Source organism: Sparus aurata, chromosome 9 (assembly GCF_900880675.1).
Source record: "Sparus aurata chromosome 9, fSpaAur1.1, whole genome shotgun sequence".
NCBI lineage: Eukaryota > Metazoa > Chordata > Actinopteri > Spariformes > Sparidae > Sparus > Sparus aurata.
In genome coordinates, this window is record NC_044195.1 from 21,357,655 (window position 1) to 21,375,772 (window position 18,118).

The 18,118-nt window shown below is 42.6% G+C and overlaps 1 protein-coding gene and 1 long non-coding RNA gene across 2 annotated transcripts; one reads left to right on the forward strand and one right to left on the reverse strand.

The window, feature by feature from the left end:
• The first annotated feature begins 270 nt into the window (after positions 1–270).
• On the forward strand, positions 271–17,263 carry zgc:162707 (UPF0524 protein C3orf70 homolog B). Its single transcript, XM_030429007.1, has 2 exons — positions 271–869; positions 14,814–17,263. Exons 1-2 carry the CDS (start codon positions 686–688, stop codon positions 15,506–15,508), a joined length of 879 nt encoding a protein of 292 aa, XP_030284867.1. The 5' UTR covers positions 271–685; the 3' UTR covers positions 15,509–17,263.
• On the reverse strand, positions 869–6,168 carry LOC115588395 (uncharacterized). The gene is made up of 3 exons (XR_003985329.1): positions 5,823–6,168; positions 4,665–4,822; positions 869–978 (listed from the first exon to the last, which is right to left on the reverse strand). It is a non-coding gene; the product is annotated as an uncharacterized LOC115588395 (long non-coding RNA).
• Positions 17,264–18,118: the final 855 nt, after the last annotated feature.

Below are 18,118 nucleotides of genomic sequence, written 5' to 3' on the forward strand. Positions count from 1 at the left end.
AGGTTTATGCCTGAAAGCAAATCCAGATTTACTAATATACGTGGCTTTGGAAAGCCTGTATAAATGAGCAGACGTCCAGAAAATGTCGCCAATTTGTGAATATCTTTGGATGAGATAATTGGTTAATGGGAGAAGCAGACCCAGGTGTTTTGAAGTATTATTTTTTAATTTTATTTATTTATTTATTTATAAAGGGGTCGATGAAAGCCTGCGTGTGTGTGTTTGAAGTGCGCAGAGCAGCTGGCTTTGTGTTTGGTGGACTCCTCCCGTTTTGTGTGATGAAGTTCAGATGCGCGCCGTTGTTCCGTACGCGCGTCACCGGCGCAGAGGAGCTTCCCGACGCGAGGGGAGAGGATGGAGCCGGAGAGACGTGTGGTTCACGACCACGGGAGGCTCTCAATGTGGCGTTAACGCCTCGCCAAAAAAAAACCCAAAAACTGACGCTCTCTCCTACTTTCGCAGGATATGTCCGACTCGAGCTGCTCCGGATTCACACATCGACCTCTCTCTCGTCCGTCTTCCAGCGCAGAAGCTTCCAGCAGGGCGACGTGGACCGTAAAACCTCCGCTCGGTGCGTCGTACGTTATGTTGTAGTTTACTCAAAAGGGAAGTTGGGTGTGTTTTCTTTCTTTTCTTCTTCTTCTTCTTCTTCTTCCTCTTATTTCGGGATCCGGGAAATGTTGGCATGGCTGCCTCGGGAGCACATAAGGGTCCGAAGAGTGAGAAGTTGGACGAGGCGCAGGCTTTGGCCAAGAGCTGCGCGGGGAGACCAGACTTCCTGCCTTGCGATGGACTCTCCATCTGCGCGACGCACAGCCACGGGAAGTGCTTCAAGCTGCACTGGTGCTGCCACTTGGGCTGGTGTCACTGTAAGTTTCTTTTTTCTTTTTTTAAAAGCGCTCTGCATGAACCATCTAATCTGAAATCTGATTTAAAAAAAAAAAAAAAAAGATGCTCCTGTCACGTCTGTGTTGTGGACTGAGGGGGGGAAAAAAGCACAAACATGTAGTCAGATGTCACCAAGATGTTCTCATGTCACACATCCTGAGAGGTTATGTAAAGGTTGGCTGTCAATCTGACTCATTCTGAACATTTGCAGACCCACTGGTGCCATTTCAATTTCTGATTTAAAAAAACAACTTCCAAATGGGATTAAAAGTGTGGTTTGTGGTGTGTCACACTCATCCCTGATCAGAGACAAACCTGCAAACAGGCGCCCTTGTATGAATAGTTAAGTCTAAACAATGGAGGCTGCAAAAAAAAATAAAATAAAATCAAGAAGCAGGGATGTTTCAGGGTCACGGATTCACTGCTTCTTATATTCCTCTGCTGCTCTGTGTTTACTGGGGTTTATTTTGGGGGGGGCTGTTAAATTTTAATATCCAGAATACTGCAGGACACCTAAGGCCGTTAAAATGTTGTGACCAAAACAGATTGCTTCAGTACACATGTTGTTGGAAGCTACAGCCGTCACTTTTTAACTTAAAAATCACAGAGTATTTAAATGATGGTGATGTTGAATCACGTTTCCTCTGAAATAAAGATATTTCAAGTTTAAAAAGGCATTTATGAGCAGAAAACACTAAAAGAACTAAAATAAATCAAACATTTCTAATCAATAATACATTTTTAATACATTCCCGTGTCTTCCCGTTTACTTTGTATTGAACTCCAATGGTCCATATGGCTTATAGCATATGCTTGGATGTATTATGGATGTAAGTGATTAATTATGAATGTGTCAAGATTTTGTCCTTCAAAAGAGTCCATGGAGCGCGTTCTTGTACATCACGTTAAAGAACCAAAAGAAGTGCGCAGGAAATATTTAAAAATAACCTTTGACTGTAAAGAGATGCTCTATGATGTCACACGCTTGAGTCATCACTTTCATTTCTGCTTTATGTATTAAGTCTTGTGACATTCTGGATTTTTCTTACAGTCGTCAAAAGACTGAAACTACCAAAGAAGTGATCTTTTTACAGACAAGGTTTTTAATGTTTTGCCGAAAGCCTGATATAGTACTGACGCTCATCCCTCTGTGTTTAAACACATCAATTCTTCATTATGATGAACATGGGCACTGTAGTTTATTTTTAGTCAATCCCACAGACGCAATCCAAGTGCAGTTAATACCCTCTAGTGCACCAAATGTGTATTAATCCACAGCTGAAAATAGTCCCCGAGAAAAAGCACCATTCATCTGGTTTTGAGTCACGTTTTGCTAAACACAACAGTACCCAGCTGGTTTAGCAAATTATTTAGCTTTTGTTTTCACTATACATTTGTTACCAAACTGTAAAGAGTGATTGAGCTTATAGATTAGTTCTGCAGACTGCGGAAGGATGTCGTGTTTGTTTTTGTCCTTCAGGGGATTTGTTGACAACAAGAAACATTTGAGGCTGCAACTCTTCAAACTCTTCTGGTCGGCAGGTCGGGTCAGATGCAAACCCAAAGCATCGGTATTATTTGACGACGAGGAGATGAGACTCAACAGTCAGCTGTCTCTCTCCAGGAGGTTGCATTGAGTTGCTTTATTTGAATAGTTGTTTGCTCTATAAAATGGTGGATAATGTCCAAGAGACGTCCTCAGATGTCTTGTTTTTGTCCACAGCCCAAAGATATTCAGTTAATGTCAGAGAGCAAGAAACGATACTCACATTTAGGAGCTGGTATTAGGGAATTTTGACTTATTTTTTTCCTCAAACAGTTACTCAAACAGTGGCGATGGTCAATAGTCTCATATTTTGGATATTGTGATGTGTTAGAGGTGTTTCCTGGTTTTAAAAGCTGCGGCACAGTGAGGTGATGTCATTTTCTGAACCTACCAGACTCATATTACAAATACTTGCTTATTGAATATATCATAATAAAATACCCACACAAACTGATATTATAACATTTTGTCCATGTTGAAGCCTCGATATTAGTTTTATACTGTTGAGCCTCTTAAGTAGAAAAAAATGGAAGCTCTGCATTTAAAATTAAGTTATTATTTTGAGTTACTTGGTTTATCGTTTAGTTAAACTGGTGTTTATTTTATCTGTTCTTCTCACTCCTTATGTAGCTGACACTGAGTTTGAATTGAATATAGATCAAGTCAAGAAAAATTAACAACATATTTAATGTCTTACTAACGATCAATCAATTATCAAGACAGCCGACTACAATTAAGTATATTGTGTAAAATCAGCGTTCCTGTGATGAGCACGTACCGCCAGCTCTGCAATATCCATAAAGGACTTTGGTCAAAAACATTGTGACATTTGATTTTGTCTCCCAGTCCTGGCGTGTACGAAGAGCTTCTGAAGAGATTTCAAAATATCAAGCTATATATTGTAAAAAAATATTGCAGCATGTTTCTAAGATCGTGTCGCTCAGCCCTCAGTGACAACGTCTAAATGAACCTTTGCAGCTCTCACTTCATTAAACGTCAGACCTTTGGTTACGTCATCACATTTTCAGATGGAGTCAACGCAGTCAGTCACGCTCAGCAGCTTCTATTCTTCAGTACACTACAGCTCAAACATGTGATAACATCACCTGAACTCAACTGTATTACCTCAACATAATCACTCAGCAACGTTTATCTTGGCTGCTGAACTGACTGTACCGGTGATAAAGCTCAGGGCGGCAGCTCCTCTCAAACACGAGCAAATTTTCTGTTCACTTTGAAAAGTGTCAGGTGGCGTTTTTACCCACCAATGTACCTCAGACACTTTTCTCTCTGTTTGAACCTCTCCCGACCTGACACCCAGAACACCGCCACAGAATCACGATAGCCGTGCGTGGACCTGACAGGATGTCTGTCTCTTTGTGCTGCCTTAATTTATCCCATCTCTGGCTCCCCCTGGAAATCCTCAGATCAGTGTAAAACACAATCAGCCAACCGCTCTGCAGCGGGCAGTCGGGGCTTATAGTGTGCAACTGCACAAGTCACATTATAATCTTTGCCATGTAATCATTGGATTTAGATGCCCGCTCCGCTCCAGAATGAGCCGAGCGATTTGAAATATCTGATGTGGCAGACAAAGTCCGAGCTCTTTCCAAAGTGTTTATTATGTCACATCCGGGATTTTTTTTTTGTTTCTCTGCAAAGCCTTTCTTCTCCTTCCAAATCATCATCACTCTTGCTGAAATTGGTTTAATACGGGCTCTCAGTGCTCCAAAAGAAAGAGACCGGCCACGTCATGATGGAGCTTCTCACCTTCACATCTCCTTCCACTGTAATTCACAGGTTCCCATCACACCACAGTGAGAATAGACCAGCTGAGACTGCTGAATCAGGCAGATCCAGGGCACCCAGTGAGAAAAGTATAGCAGCAGCATGCTCCTGAATGCGACGCCCGCCCGCTTAGCTCGGCTCACACACACACCTTCTTTCTTGCGGTGCATAATAACACCTGATGCAAAAAGAGTGAAATTGCAGATTGGCACGGCCTTATCTCGCCACGTTTTCATTTGGAACGTGCCTGTGACCGTCGCCTGGAGTACAAACTTGTTCTGAAGCTGATAATTGTGCATTCACCGCAGGGAGCTTTGCCAGACTGCCTTTTTAATTACATCTTTTAATAGGTTTCCAGGCAAACAAATACAAAAGGTCAACGCGAAGTAAGACGAGGCTCGGCATTCAGATTCACAAACACAAATTGTTTCCTTTCCCTTACCTGTGGAGGAGTACGGCAGGATTAACTGCGACTAAATTCCTGGCTTCTTCCTATTTTCGTATGCAAACATCTTTCCGATTCCGCTCGACCAAGAAAAATGGATGCTGCCGCTTTGACGACCTTCCAGCATCTTCCATTAGTCGTGGCGTCGTTAAAACCTTTGGCAGAGGAAAATGGGGGGGAAAAAAACTGGGATTGGATGTAGGTGGAGGCAGCGTTTCCCAGCTGGTGACAACATCATTCCAAGCCTCTCATTAGTTGTAATTAGCTGTGTTTAGTGTTGTCGCCAATATGTCATGTCTGATGAGAGCTTTTGCTCACAGCAACACTAGAACCACCTGGTCTGAATATCATTTTTTTTTTTTAACTCTCTCTTTATCCTCTGCTAACTGATTACAATTACCAGGCACAGCGATGAATTACTCATTAAGAATGTCTCAGAGAGCCTAATGAGTTGTGAACCGTCTCGTCTCTGCTCCGGTTCTCTACATGAGAACTTGTGTAGATACAAGAAAGTGTGAACTTTCTGTCAGGCGTGCTCGTCTCCACGCAGTTGCGGCTCGTGACTAATTCTGAAGAGGGGGAACACGGAGGCTTGTTGGACGCAGCTCTGCTCCGTATTGATTCATTTGGTGACCAATTCAAAATGTGCCGCAGTGCTGAATCAGAAAAAGCTTCACCTATTATTAAAGGATCAATACGTTGTCAGCGCAGGCCTGCCCGAGGGGATGTTTTCCGATCGATTGTTCACGTTTGGGAACTACAGCGCTTCGACCGCTCTTAACTGCTGTTCTCTCAGTGACAGAAAAAGGGAAACACTGAACAGGAGTTCAACAAGTTTTTCCGAAAGTGTTCAGAAGGATCCTTGTACATTCAAGTCTGTCTCAATAAAACACCACGTTCCTTGTTTTTTGGGGCTCAGCGAGGAAACAAAAAAGAGCTAGTTCAGTAGAAAAGACTACAACTTTGTAAGACAAGTGCTCAATTTGACAAAGTTAGATGGCTGTTTTATCTGTAAGCTGAATTTTAGAATGGGGATCATTTTCATGCAACAGAGTCACTCTTTGAGCTCAGTTTGAGCGAATGACAGCTACAGTGGAGTTCAGACTGAGCCTGTATCGGTATTCAATGCAAATACTCCTGACGTAATTCACTTACCAGATACTGGACTGATGTCGCTGATCTAGATTCCATGCTCCAATTGATTCATTTTTAATTAGCACTTACACTCTTTGATATTTTTGTTCACTTCATATCATGGTCACGTTGTCTTTTTTTAAAAACACTGAAGATTGCAATCTGCTTTCCTTTACCTTTCATATGTGAAGCTTTCCTTACCTACATTTTTTAAATAAATTGCTTTTGATTCATTTAATGTATTTTTAAGTTTTGCTCCTTGCACAAGAATTGCTGTGTGGTTTTACTACGGACGCACACACGATAACTTTCTTATTTTTTCGATCCTCATCTCGGAAGCCCCCAAGTGTATCTCCTGCCTTTGATGTCTCTGCTCCAACGCACCTGACTCAGATGAACGGGTCGTTATCAGGATACAGCAGAGCTCGACGATGAGCTGATCATTTGAATCAGGTGTGTTTGAGTGGGGAAACGTCCGAAAAGCACAGGGCAGGAGGTCCCCAGGAACGGGACGGAAAAGCAGTGACTCCCTCATAATATCAACAAGAAAAACAACAATTATGATGATATTATTCAAGAAAAAAGGACTCTGGTGTCACTATCGGTAAGCACCGAGCTATCAGTTCGTCAACGCGCTCATGTGGTGATGCCTTTTAAAACACGGCCTCGCCTTTGAAGCAACACCAGAAGTCGGCATTTTGTGCGATTGTTCCTGCTTATACAAGTCAAAATGTCCGCCTCATAATCACTGTGGAGGTTCGTTTCACAAACACCCCTCAGCTGGAGTGCACGACACGCCCTGTTGAGCTCACACTGTGAATTTTAAATTCGGTTTTGAGAGTTACAGATTGAATATTTCATCTTTTTTTTCCACAGTCGAATGGCTAGAATGAGGGGCTGTGGAGCTTTTCGTCTCCTGAACCGTAGTTACATTTGAAGGAGACCACTTCACAGCCATTACTCATCCTCTTTAAAAGTACACTTGGGAATGTGAGTATTTTGTTAGGATAGACTTTAAGAACAGCTCTGAACCTATCCATGAAGGCCTGCGCGAGAATCGAAGCTTGATGTCCACCGTGCATACGAGAGCAGCCCGGAGGGTTGCATTTCTTCTCTGTGGTGACGGACTGAACGATGGATTTCAAACTGGCTGTAAGTCAAGAACAGCCTGTCTGGTGCCGTGAAACAGGAAACAGGAAAGGAGTTTCACATGATGCCGGGTCAGACCGTCCCCTCCGCTGAAACCTGAGACTTATGCTGTCCACCCCGGCTGCAGCCCCCTTTGTTGGACAGATTTAAACACAAAGAGCAGCGGATGTGTGAGCGGATCCTGTCCACCGGGCCAAATGGATGCAGCGGCTGTCGATAGATGACCGCAATCTGCTAAAACAATTGTTTTTGTTCACCTGGCTTTTGCCGACACGCTGCTCCCAACTAGTGTGTCGCATTTTTTACGGCGGGAGAATCTGTTTGGTCTGCACATAAAGACTGCTGGCTCCGGCTCAAACATTCACAAAAAAAAAAAAATTCAAAACTGAGGGGGTTGTTAATGACTCAGTCTCTGCTGAGGCTTTGATATAAGCTGATATTAAAACGACATAATCTGTGCGAGACGGTTGTGCCCATTCATCTCGACTTCATGTGGAGTTTGTCGACATTAAACCGCGAGTGTTTTCCTCCCAGCTACAGTCTGTGGAGTGAAAAGGAGGGCTGGAATTTGAAAGGCCGGTGTAGGAGCTCTGGGAGAGAGAGAGAGTGATTGAGAGGCCGAGGTGCGACATGAGGCATTATTCACAGAGTTTTTCTTCTATATTAAACCAGCCGTCGGCGAGCCACAGGCCCAGGAGGGAGCAGAGAAGGCACGCGAGATGGAGACGGGTGTGAGGAAACGGGTTGGAGCTCCTCACAGCTCCTCCAATCTACTCCTTCCTCGAGAGAGCAATCCGTCACTGCCTGTTCCATCACAGTCTCATTAACCTATTGAACTCGTGTTTTTTTCCATAAAATGTCTTTTTGGCAGTTTATAACCATCTCTGTCTCCATATGTCAACACCTAAATTAAGTGAAGGTCTTTCTTTATTGGCTAAATGATTAATCCCAGTTTTTTTTTATGTATAATGTAGCTATTTCTGTGATATTTTGCTTTCTTTGGACAAGTTCCCTCCCCAAGGTGTGCAGATCGGGGAAAAGTCCCCTCCACTGCTTTCTAACTGTAGATATCCTGGACTCTTGATTTAATTTTTGTAATTAGGAGCTGTTACTTCCCCTTCCGATGTACCAAACAGCCTCATCTACGTCTCCTACATCCCCCAGAATGCCTCTCATCCGTCCCCGGTGAACTTGTTGGTTTCAGCGGCCTTTAATGTTAACGCGACAAAAGGAAAAAAAAAGTGAGGAGTCTGGTGGCTGAATATTATTCTGGTCCATTGAGGGCTGCTGCCAGTGGGAAACGCTGCGCCTATGTTTCCTCTGCGGTTGATTTTCTCAGCGTGATTGTAGGTGTAAAGTGGTGGGTCTGCAGAGAAGCTCCTATTTTTGATTCTGAAGCAGTGACTCAAAACCCTTCACATCTACTGTTGATGCCTCTCTTTATTCCATCAATCTTCGTTACAGCCAGGCTTGAATGTCTCGTGACATCGTGTCATTGATCGTGTTCGGCCAGAAGAAGAAAAATACGCCGCAAAGCAGCAGAAAGGAAAGTGAGAAATCAAAGATACATCATCTAGTATTTTCTGTGCATCCACAGCCTGATGCAGTGTATCCCTCTGAGCCTTAGACCTCAATTGCAGTCCCTAAACAATTAAACACTGTGTCACATTTTCCTCTGTTGCCATAAACATGGGCACTGGTTCAATCCAACATTAAACCTTCCTGCAGCTGTGAATACTAAAACCTAACCACCAGAATATATGTACATTTCTGCAAACCACAAATATGCTGAAACATTCCATGTCTTTATGTTGCTAATTTATGTTTCTTCAGGTTAAATTTACATTGTGACAATGGTGTGATTATGGTCGGGTCTTGATTGGGGTTAGGAAAAGATCACCTTTGGCTTAAAATACCTGCATTGGTTTCCTTAAACTTGCCAGAGATGTCCTGACTTCTCATCAAAAATATCAGTTTTTGTGGCCACAACACTGCTGGAAATTGTCGTCAGCTCTCCTTAAAGCTAACCAGAGGTGTCATGCTTACAAATGTCAAAACACAGTAGTCCCTCATCAAACCTACCCACTCAAATCACACTTGTTAGAACTGGGGTCACTGGCTTGGCAGACTTCTCAACTATCTTAACTCTGCCACCGTCTCCTCTGTCTCCTGATATGAAAGTCAGGTCATAAATGAGTAACGTGGACATGATATGAAATGTATTCTGGAAAATGTCAATATGGTACGTAGCCTACGACGCGTACGAACAAACGAACAAATGGTGGATCGCAAATAAGTTAACTGCCAAGTTTTAACTCTGGCAACTGGGCTGGTACAAACTCCCTCATTGTGTATTAATCCACAGAAAATGGTCCCTGACAAATGGACCATTTCCTCTTCTTTAACTGAGCTAATACTAAAAATAGCAACTGTGACCTATTTTTAATTATTTACATCTTCAGTTGAAGCCCATGGCTGAGGGCCACAGACAGGGTAGGCAGTTCAGAGAGTATTAGGAAATAAATAATGAACTTGTGTTGGTTTTAAATGGCATTCGTTGGCAGTAAGATTAAACAACACCTGGTTAATGCCTCTAAGAAACAGCTTAGAAGTCAGGGGTGGCTAGATGTCCTGGAGTAGTTGGTTATTTTTCTCTCTTCCCGAGGACAGCTGGTGTTTGTTAGCATGGAAATACAAACACACGCACACAGGGCAGCGAGAAACTGTGCAGAGGCCGCCTAACAACTGACAGTGTCGTGCGAGTGCTCCAACACTGGGCATCACAGAAGGGTAGAGCACCACTGAATATCAATAAAGCTGCATGGACAGTGTTCACTGGCTGTCAGTCACTGTTTGTATATTTCTTAGTGAACAGTCTGAACAGTTAAAGCTCGTCCGTCTGGTTGATACGTGTGAAGGATAAGACACTTCTGGCAACCAACTTCTTTACAGGAATTTCAAATTAAAGGTGCCCTGTTGAGTTTTACCTAAAAAAAAAAAAAAGTGTGTTAACATTTATCGTTACTCTCTTGAAAGCAATGCGTTTATTCTCACGGCCTGCAATGCCTAGTAGCTTTTCCGAGACTTTAGAGACTGCGGATCATTTGCTCCACACATTTGTTTGCTCAGCAGGAACAGGAAGCCACTTGTACGAACATCGCACCACAGCGCTACTAGTGGTCAAACGCTCACAAGATACCTTTAAATTGTCACAGTTTAAGTATGTGAAATAAAGTCAACCAGCTGCATCTGAGAAGTGTTTTGATCACTGATTCGTCTGCTGATTATTTTCTCAATTAATCTGTTAGTAATTTGTCTATGAAATGTCGGAAAGCTGTTTAAAATGCCTTTCTTCCAGCCCAAAACGACGTCAGGTGTCTTTGTACCATATGGCTGACGCTAAGGGACTAATAAGAGACGAAGAGTCTATGAATAAGAGTGCTTTATGTTTTAGTAACACGTCCTCGACTGAACTTTTTGATTCGTATGTGTGCGTTGAATTCGGATTTAACCAGTAAAGACCCCCAAAAAAACGTAGTTCCTTCCTCAGGTGTTTTGATGAATAACAAACAGGCCGCATACACAACAGTGTTGTTCGATCAACAGTCTGAACTTCAAAGACGTTCACTTCACTTTCATGTTTAACACAGAAAAAGCTTCAGATCCTCATTTCTGAGAAGGTAAAACCTGCAAACATTTGGCTTTTTTGCTTGATGTATAACTTTTACCAGAATAACAGATGATTAATTTTTATCAATCAACGTATCTATGAGGTTCTAGATGCCAAAAATATACTGAAAACAAATCTGTTATTAACTACTGCCCCACCCGTAGTTTCTTCAATAATCTGACTCTGAAAACAGCTGAGCTGAAAACAGAAGGTTGTGTTTTGCTTGACATGTGAGGATTCTCCTCTCGTCCTTTGTGCCAGACTAAGTCAGATTATCTCACACATGACGCACTGTCCTCTGGGGCCGACGGTAACAGGGGATATAGCGCAAACTAATTCCGCATTCGGCAGACACCTTGTAAACCGACAGACAGCCTGCGTGAACTCCTTCTGCAGGGCTGCTGAAGACATCCAGTGTTGGTACCATATGTCTGTCTGCACATCTGTCTGTCCCCCACTATTGCTCTTGGTATTTGAAAACTCCAGATGGATGAATGCAATTAGATGTAATACGCTAAAAACCAAATGTCAACACGTTACTTTCGCTGGCTTTAGCTCTCATTTGTTGCTGTTGTCTTGTCTGCCTGAATGGGCTCATCTCAGTACTCAACATGGCCCATTGAGTTTCTCTCATTAAACAGAGGACAGCTACTGTTCCCCCTTTTGTCTGTATCGACATTAGCTCCTCTGTTTTGTGTTAATAATGTTTACAGAATAGATGGACACACAGCTTCAGTCACAGCCCCTGTAAATTGCTCCACATGGTTGAATGATGCAGTTTGTTGCCAGGCCTCATTACAGGAACTTCCAAAGTAATCCTATTTTATCTAAGTGTCAGATGACATTTAGGACTTTTGGTATCCTCTTACAGAAATGTGTTTCCACAGTGCATCTAGGAAAAAAAATTTCTAATCTAAGATCTAAGAATCTAGTTATTTACAAAGTCACCCTAACAGAAGTTAGGCATCCAAGTTAGGATGGCGGAGATACTGTTGTGAATTAGAAATAACAGCCAAAAATGGCAGCATCACTTTTGTTTGGTCTGTATGATAGTGAAGAGAGAACAACATGAACACTGAAATGAGTACTGAAAGGCAACTCAAACCGCATCTCATGGAGAAACTAAGATTCTAACCTGTTGGTGAAGCTAACACCGGTGTTAGCCTGTTGGAGGAGCTAACACTGCCGTTAGCCTGTTGGAGAAGCTAGCACCACCGTTAGCCTGTTGACAAAGTAAACACTGATGTTGGCCTGTTTGATAAGCTAACATCCATGTTAGCCGGTCTGAGAAACTAGCATGTTCGTTAGCCTGCGTGGAGAAGCTAACACAGATTTTAGCCTGTTGGAGGAGCTAACACTGATGTAAGTTTGTTGGAGAAGCAAAACATTTGGTTAGCTCTATTGGAGAAGTTAACATCAATGTTAGCCTGTTGGAGAAGTTATTGCTGATGTTAGCCTGTTGGAGAAGCTAACACAGATTTTAGCCTGTTTGAGAGGTGAATACTGATGTTAATCTGTTGGAGAAGCTAACATTGATGTTAGTCTGTAAGCTTGTTAGTTATTCTCTTAGCTCTAAGTCTTCCAGACCACATATTAATGGGTATACATCTTCTTCACCCGACCAGTGAAGTGAGGACAGACTGCTGTTGTCATGGATACAGGCAGTAGTGTTTACATTTTAACACAGAGGTGATAAGAGGAGTGCAGACTGAAGAATATCAAATTTACAGATATAAGTGGGATACAAAGATAGAAGCTGGCCATGAGCTTGGGGAATGCCTCTGTCAGAGGTAGATAAGATTTTTCCTAGTTAGGAAACGTTTCGGTTATAGGGCCCCTGGTCACATATATTTAGTTCTTCTTGTGGAACACGAATGTTCAGCTGATGTGCTCAAACTACACAGTCTCAACAGCATCACACTTTCTCTTCATCCATTCAGCAAATGCAAAACAGCCTCCTCGCGTCTCTGAAGTAGTTTGATGTTTTTAATGTAACCTGGGAGAAGATTTTGATTGAATGGATGCCCCAGCCAGCGAAACAAAAGACAAGGACACGGTGAGAGGAAGTGATGCGTAGGCCTGTCATCTTCTGTGGTTTCTGCCTCTCCGGGGAGCCAGTTAAACACACATCTGAGCATCACTGTTCAGGCAGCGTGGCTCAGAGTTGGAGGCAGTGGGCTGCAAACAATGAGTAACATTTGGAAGCAGTCATTTTGCACAATCACCACCAGCACACGGGCTGCCAGAAAGGGAGGAATAATTCACATCGAAAGGCGTTTGGTAAATTTGTGTATGATTATGGCCACTTTCCAGAACAAATTCATGCCCTTTATCTAAGGGGGGGATTTATGTGACACCATACAGTGTAACACACTATTCACTCAAACGTTACGATTTACATCTTCATGATTTCTGACCTGCAAAAGCTGGTGTGTGGCGTAAATTTTATATGTTATTTCAACATTTTTGAAAGCCTTGCATCAGATTCTAAGGGTCAGAAATGATTGCTGCGCCGGTCTGGAAGTCTTGAAATTTAAACTATGTTACACTCTGGCTGCAGCTCTTACAACTCAGACGGCGGTGGCAAGGCAAGTACTTTTGCCCTCAGCAGCACAAAATGCTTTGTGATGTGTAAATTGCTGCAGCCTCCAAGAAATGACAGATGATAAGTTACCAAAGAAAAGTTATTGATTCCTGCCTTCCATCCCACTTTTGGGCATCTCCAGAAAACTGCGTTCTTGGTCGAGACCGACCAGAAACACGCGGTCATGCATAGCAAACTTGATTAGATAGACGTGTGTATAGTGAGTGTCATCAGATATACGTTTGTCAGGAAGAGACAAAGAAGGATGTAAATGCTTAAAAATGCATTGTGACATATATTTGGTATATACCAAGAGAGATAACAGAAGAATTGGCACAAAGATACATGAAAACAAGTTGTGAAATGTAATTTTTTTTTCCACGGCAAAGCTTGTTTACATGAATAACAATTTTCGGAGAGCATATAAATGCTGCTGCTGGGATCCCTGCCAAATATTTCCACATGCTGTCATAATGTTTTTGCTATTTTTAATTATTTAAACTGTAGTCAGTGTTGTTGTCTTTGGCTACTCTGGGGCAGAGGAAACAAACTATACAATCAATTATTTAATATTTTCACCTTTTAACCAGCAGTTCTCTGAAACATCAGTCCAGCATGGTGCCACGTTGTCTTTCACTGGGAGTTGCGTGTCCTTAAGAATGTGAAGTCTAATCTCAGTCTCCTTTTTCCTTCTGCTTTTGGTCTCTTCTGACTCCGGAGGGAAATATCTCACTCTTTATAGCTGCTAAATGATGCACTATGTTCACCACCTACCTGTGTCTGTCTGCTGTTTGGTGCCGAGCAGGTAGTATACAGTGGGCTAATCAGAGCTTTTTGCTGAAAACAGCTGCCTGCTGTGGCCCAAAATGACACTCGTGAGAGCAGTGAGAGCCAAACAGTGGAGACAGGGTCCTGAAAACTAAAACTAATGAGCTCGAAGATGTTACAACCCTCTTTATAGCTGAGGGGATCTGCACAGAGACACCTTTCACATGCACATTTGATCCATTGTTAATATTAGGCGATGTAATAGTCTGAAGACTCCAATCCTCTTTTATTTGAATTCTAAATCAACATTTAAATGCCATGCGTCGTCTTTGCATGTTTGAACCCTGTATTTCACGCAGTTGCAGTTAAAGATTAGGCTACGCTGAGCGTCCAGTCACACTGAGATGTATCGCTAGAAAAGAGTTGAAAAAACAACAGGCAAAGTAGGTTTTTAACAGTGAAGACATCAACTCCCATGATCCCACGCTACCTCTGTCTTCTGCTTTGGTTTGATTGGGCGACCATTAATGGCAGAATTGACATCTATAAAAAAGAGAAACTCATTTAATTTGATGAAAGACTCTATTCAAACTGAAAGGATTGTTCAAGTATTTTTTTAGGGTGATGATTCACATTTGAAGCCTCTTCTTAAACCTCAAAAGAAGCTTCAGATGTAAAAAAAGAAAGACATTACATTAATATTACAATAGTGGTGAAAGCAGCTTTAAATCAAACATTTTGTTATTCTCCCCAGCCCTCTATTTTGTGATTAAGAAACATCTATATACCGGTAGTTAAAAATTATTTTATGTTTTTTTCTTTCTTTTTTTCTCCGCTTTAGGCAAGTATGTGTACCAGCCCATGACCAATGTGTGCCAGCTGCCCAGCACAGCTGTGCCGCCTGCTGGGACCGAGTACAGTAACACCATGGACCTGTCCCTCTCTCTGGCTGAGCGCTTCCTGAAGCTCGCCCCCTGCTTCCAGTCCCCGCCTCACCTGGAGTCACCCAAGTACTGCGTCATCGCAGACCTGTTCGTGGATGACTACATTGTCAAGCGCATTAACGGGAAGATGTGCTACGTGCAGCGCCCCCCGCCTCCCTTACCAGAGCCGCCTCATCCTCCAACCCCTCCCCCGCCGGCTCTCTCTTCGCCTCGGAAGCCCGCAAATCCCGCTCAGCGTTGGCAGCCGCAGAAGCCTATGCCGGCGACCCAGCACGCACCTGCACCCGCGCCTGTGCAGCCGGTCCAGCAGGTGTACAGTGAACACAAGCACCCCTCCCCTGTGGATAAGATAAAGGGCCCCAAAATGGACCACTGCTCCTCTCCATCCAGCTCCGAGGACTCCGGCATCAATGCGCTGGGTCTGCACTATCTGGAGTCCTGCGAGGAGGAGAGCGAGGAGGAGGAGGACGACGAGTTGAGCACAGACGGCAACTCCAGCCCTGGCAGCCTCTGGGATCAGGACGACTGTTCCCTGCTGTCCCCCTCCAAGTCTATGATAGAGATCATTGAAAAGATCGAAACAACTGTGTAACCGACACGACATCGACTCCAAAGGACAGCATCATATAACAGAGAACACCACCCAACAAACAAAGGATTTATTCCACATGGACCAAGAGGACACGAACGCCTCGTCCGCAGGGCTTGTTTGGAGCTTGTTTTCCTGCAGGTGGTCGAGGACTGCACTCACATACAGCCTCCTCCGCTGTCCACACCCCCTGCATGGAGTGAATTTCTAGAACTTGTTACTATACAGGAAAAAAAGAAAGCACAGAAATATCAAGCACATGCACAGTGGACCAAAAGGACCCGTTACCTTTACATGGTAATTATACAGCGAAAACTACAAAAGGAATCTATAGTAGGTGCGCATCCATGAGAGGGACGACTTCCTCTGAGACTTCTCTGTAGCTGTATATTACTGGAGCTAAATTATGTACGAAACAAAGGTGGTAGGACTAGGTCTCATTGTGATAATGAGCAGTTAGGTAATTCTTAGTGTTCTCCGGTCGTCAATCTGGCAGCAATTCCAAATTTAAATGGCAGATAAGCCTTCAATATCTTGTTCTCCGGTCAGTGGCGCCACCCACACGTTTTAATAATTCTGACACTCCTGCATTACAAGTACAAGGCCAGCTACCTCTCACAGGGCCTGAAGCACATCACAGCCTTTTTACCCGTTAATTACTCAGCTCCGAGCTGTAGGGACACACACCTGCTTTTGTCACGTTAATAACACAGTCTGTCTGCACTTTACTGACACCAACACGAGCAGTAGGCAGTAGGTAGGTCAGTGTTCGACAATCAAGAATTACACAGAAGCACATTCCTATACGGTACCTGCCAGCGAGAACCAATGATAAATAATTAATCAGGCATTAACATGTAGTTCCGACCACCCTTTTCTGGTCCGAACTGAAGTGCTGCTCAAGGTTAAATGAGATGTGAAGCAAAACATGACTTGTATTGACCTCTATTAGCAGCCAAGAAATTAAATAGCATGGAGGTGTCCCTGGCAGAGCTACAGCGACAGGAGTAGGAGTCACGTTGTCACAGCAGAAACTATAAAACACCTAGTGAAGGGGGAATATATCTAATATATACATATATATATATATAAAACTTATAATAAAACTGCATTGTTATTTGCTTTTTGGGTTTGGCGGTGAAATGTTTTGTGATGCCAGCTGAAAGAGAAAGGTGCGCAGGTAAGGATAGACTAATGAATATGTCATGGTATGCTAGAGGGCATAAAAATGTCACCTAATGCTCCTTTAAAAGGGAGAATACAGTATGGGATAGATTGCTGAATAGGTATTTGTGATGTTGTGATGGACATGATGTTATAGGAAATACACGCAAATATAAAATTAGTGAGACGGCCCCTTATTAGTCAGTTAGTCAAATGAAGATGGGCTGGGTCTGTTTGATTTTTTCTTCCTATGTTTAGACTTATTTCCTGGAGCGTTATCTGCAAAAATCCACAAAAAATATTCACAACTATGTATCGCTACAATGCTACACTAGATGTTAAAAGAAGTAATCTTGCATGACTGCATTCCTTTTGCAGAAGTCCCGTCATGTCAACAACCAATTTAACAGAAATTGTGATTCAGAAATGGGTAGACAAATCCTGTATCTGTTATTCAAAAAAACATTTTTTTTTATTCAGGGACAGCCCTTGACATTACACTGAACACAGTCCCTCTTAATGCAGTCAAAAACATGTCTTTTGTTCTTATTATTGTTATATTATTTTCATATGAATAAATCTTAATGAAACTCACTTTTCGTCCCTCACCATTGTCTTGTGTAGCTGGGAGATTGCTTCACAAAAAGAAAGAAATCTTTCAAAAGAGAAAATGTCTGTTGGTTGGCTGAGTGCTACTGTACAAATGCAGGTATGAAAGAACAAAAAAAAAAAAACACGGTGTTCTCTGCTTATGAAAGAACAAAAAAGAGTAAAGGTTTAATTTATACATTCTGATCAATAAGGCAAATAAAAAACTACCAAAGCAGATAACTCATTAGCTGACTTTAGCATTCAATCACTTCCTAGTGGTAACCAGAACGGCTCTTATTACAGGAGACGTTGGGCCTGTCTATCAACACTTACATCGCCTTGCAGTCCTACGCCCTCGCAAACTTGACGTGGCGACAGTGAACACGTCTCAGTATGGCTGAAGTCCTGGACATTTGTTGTCAGCCTATAATTATCCAGCTTTAGTATATATGCAGAGCCACCACTTGTTTTCACATAGCCTGATGAAGATGAAGTGAGTCTAAATGTAAAGTATCAGTACTAGTATTTTTAGGTTACAACTTCTTGATCACGAAGCCAAGTAGAAGTCGAACCTTTCCCTTTTCTTTTTCTGGTCTAAAAGTTCAAATCTAATCTGAAAAGCACTCAGACTTCCTCCAACTGTCACACAGATGACTAATGCTCTCCAGAGATTGGGCGGAAGAGCAAAGTCAAGTGAGAGATGCACTAAAACTGAGTCATTTCTTTAGCTGTGGCTGTTTGTCTCCTCTGAAATGTCTGGAGGAATGTTCTTTGCTTTTGTTTTCTCACTTTCCCTTCTTTGTATAGTCTCTTTGCATGGCACAGAAAAAAAATTACATTGCAGCTGGAGGAAAAATC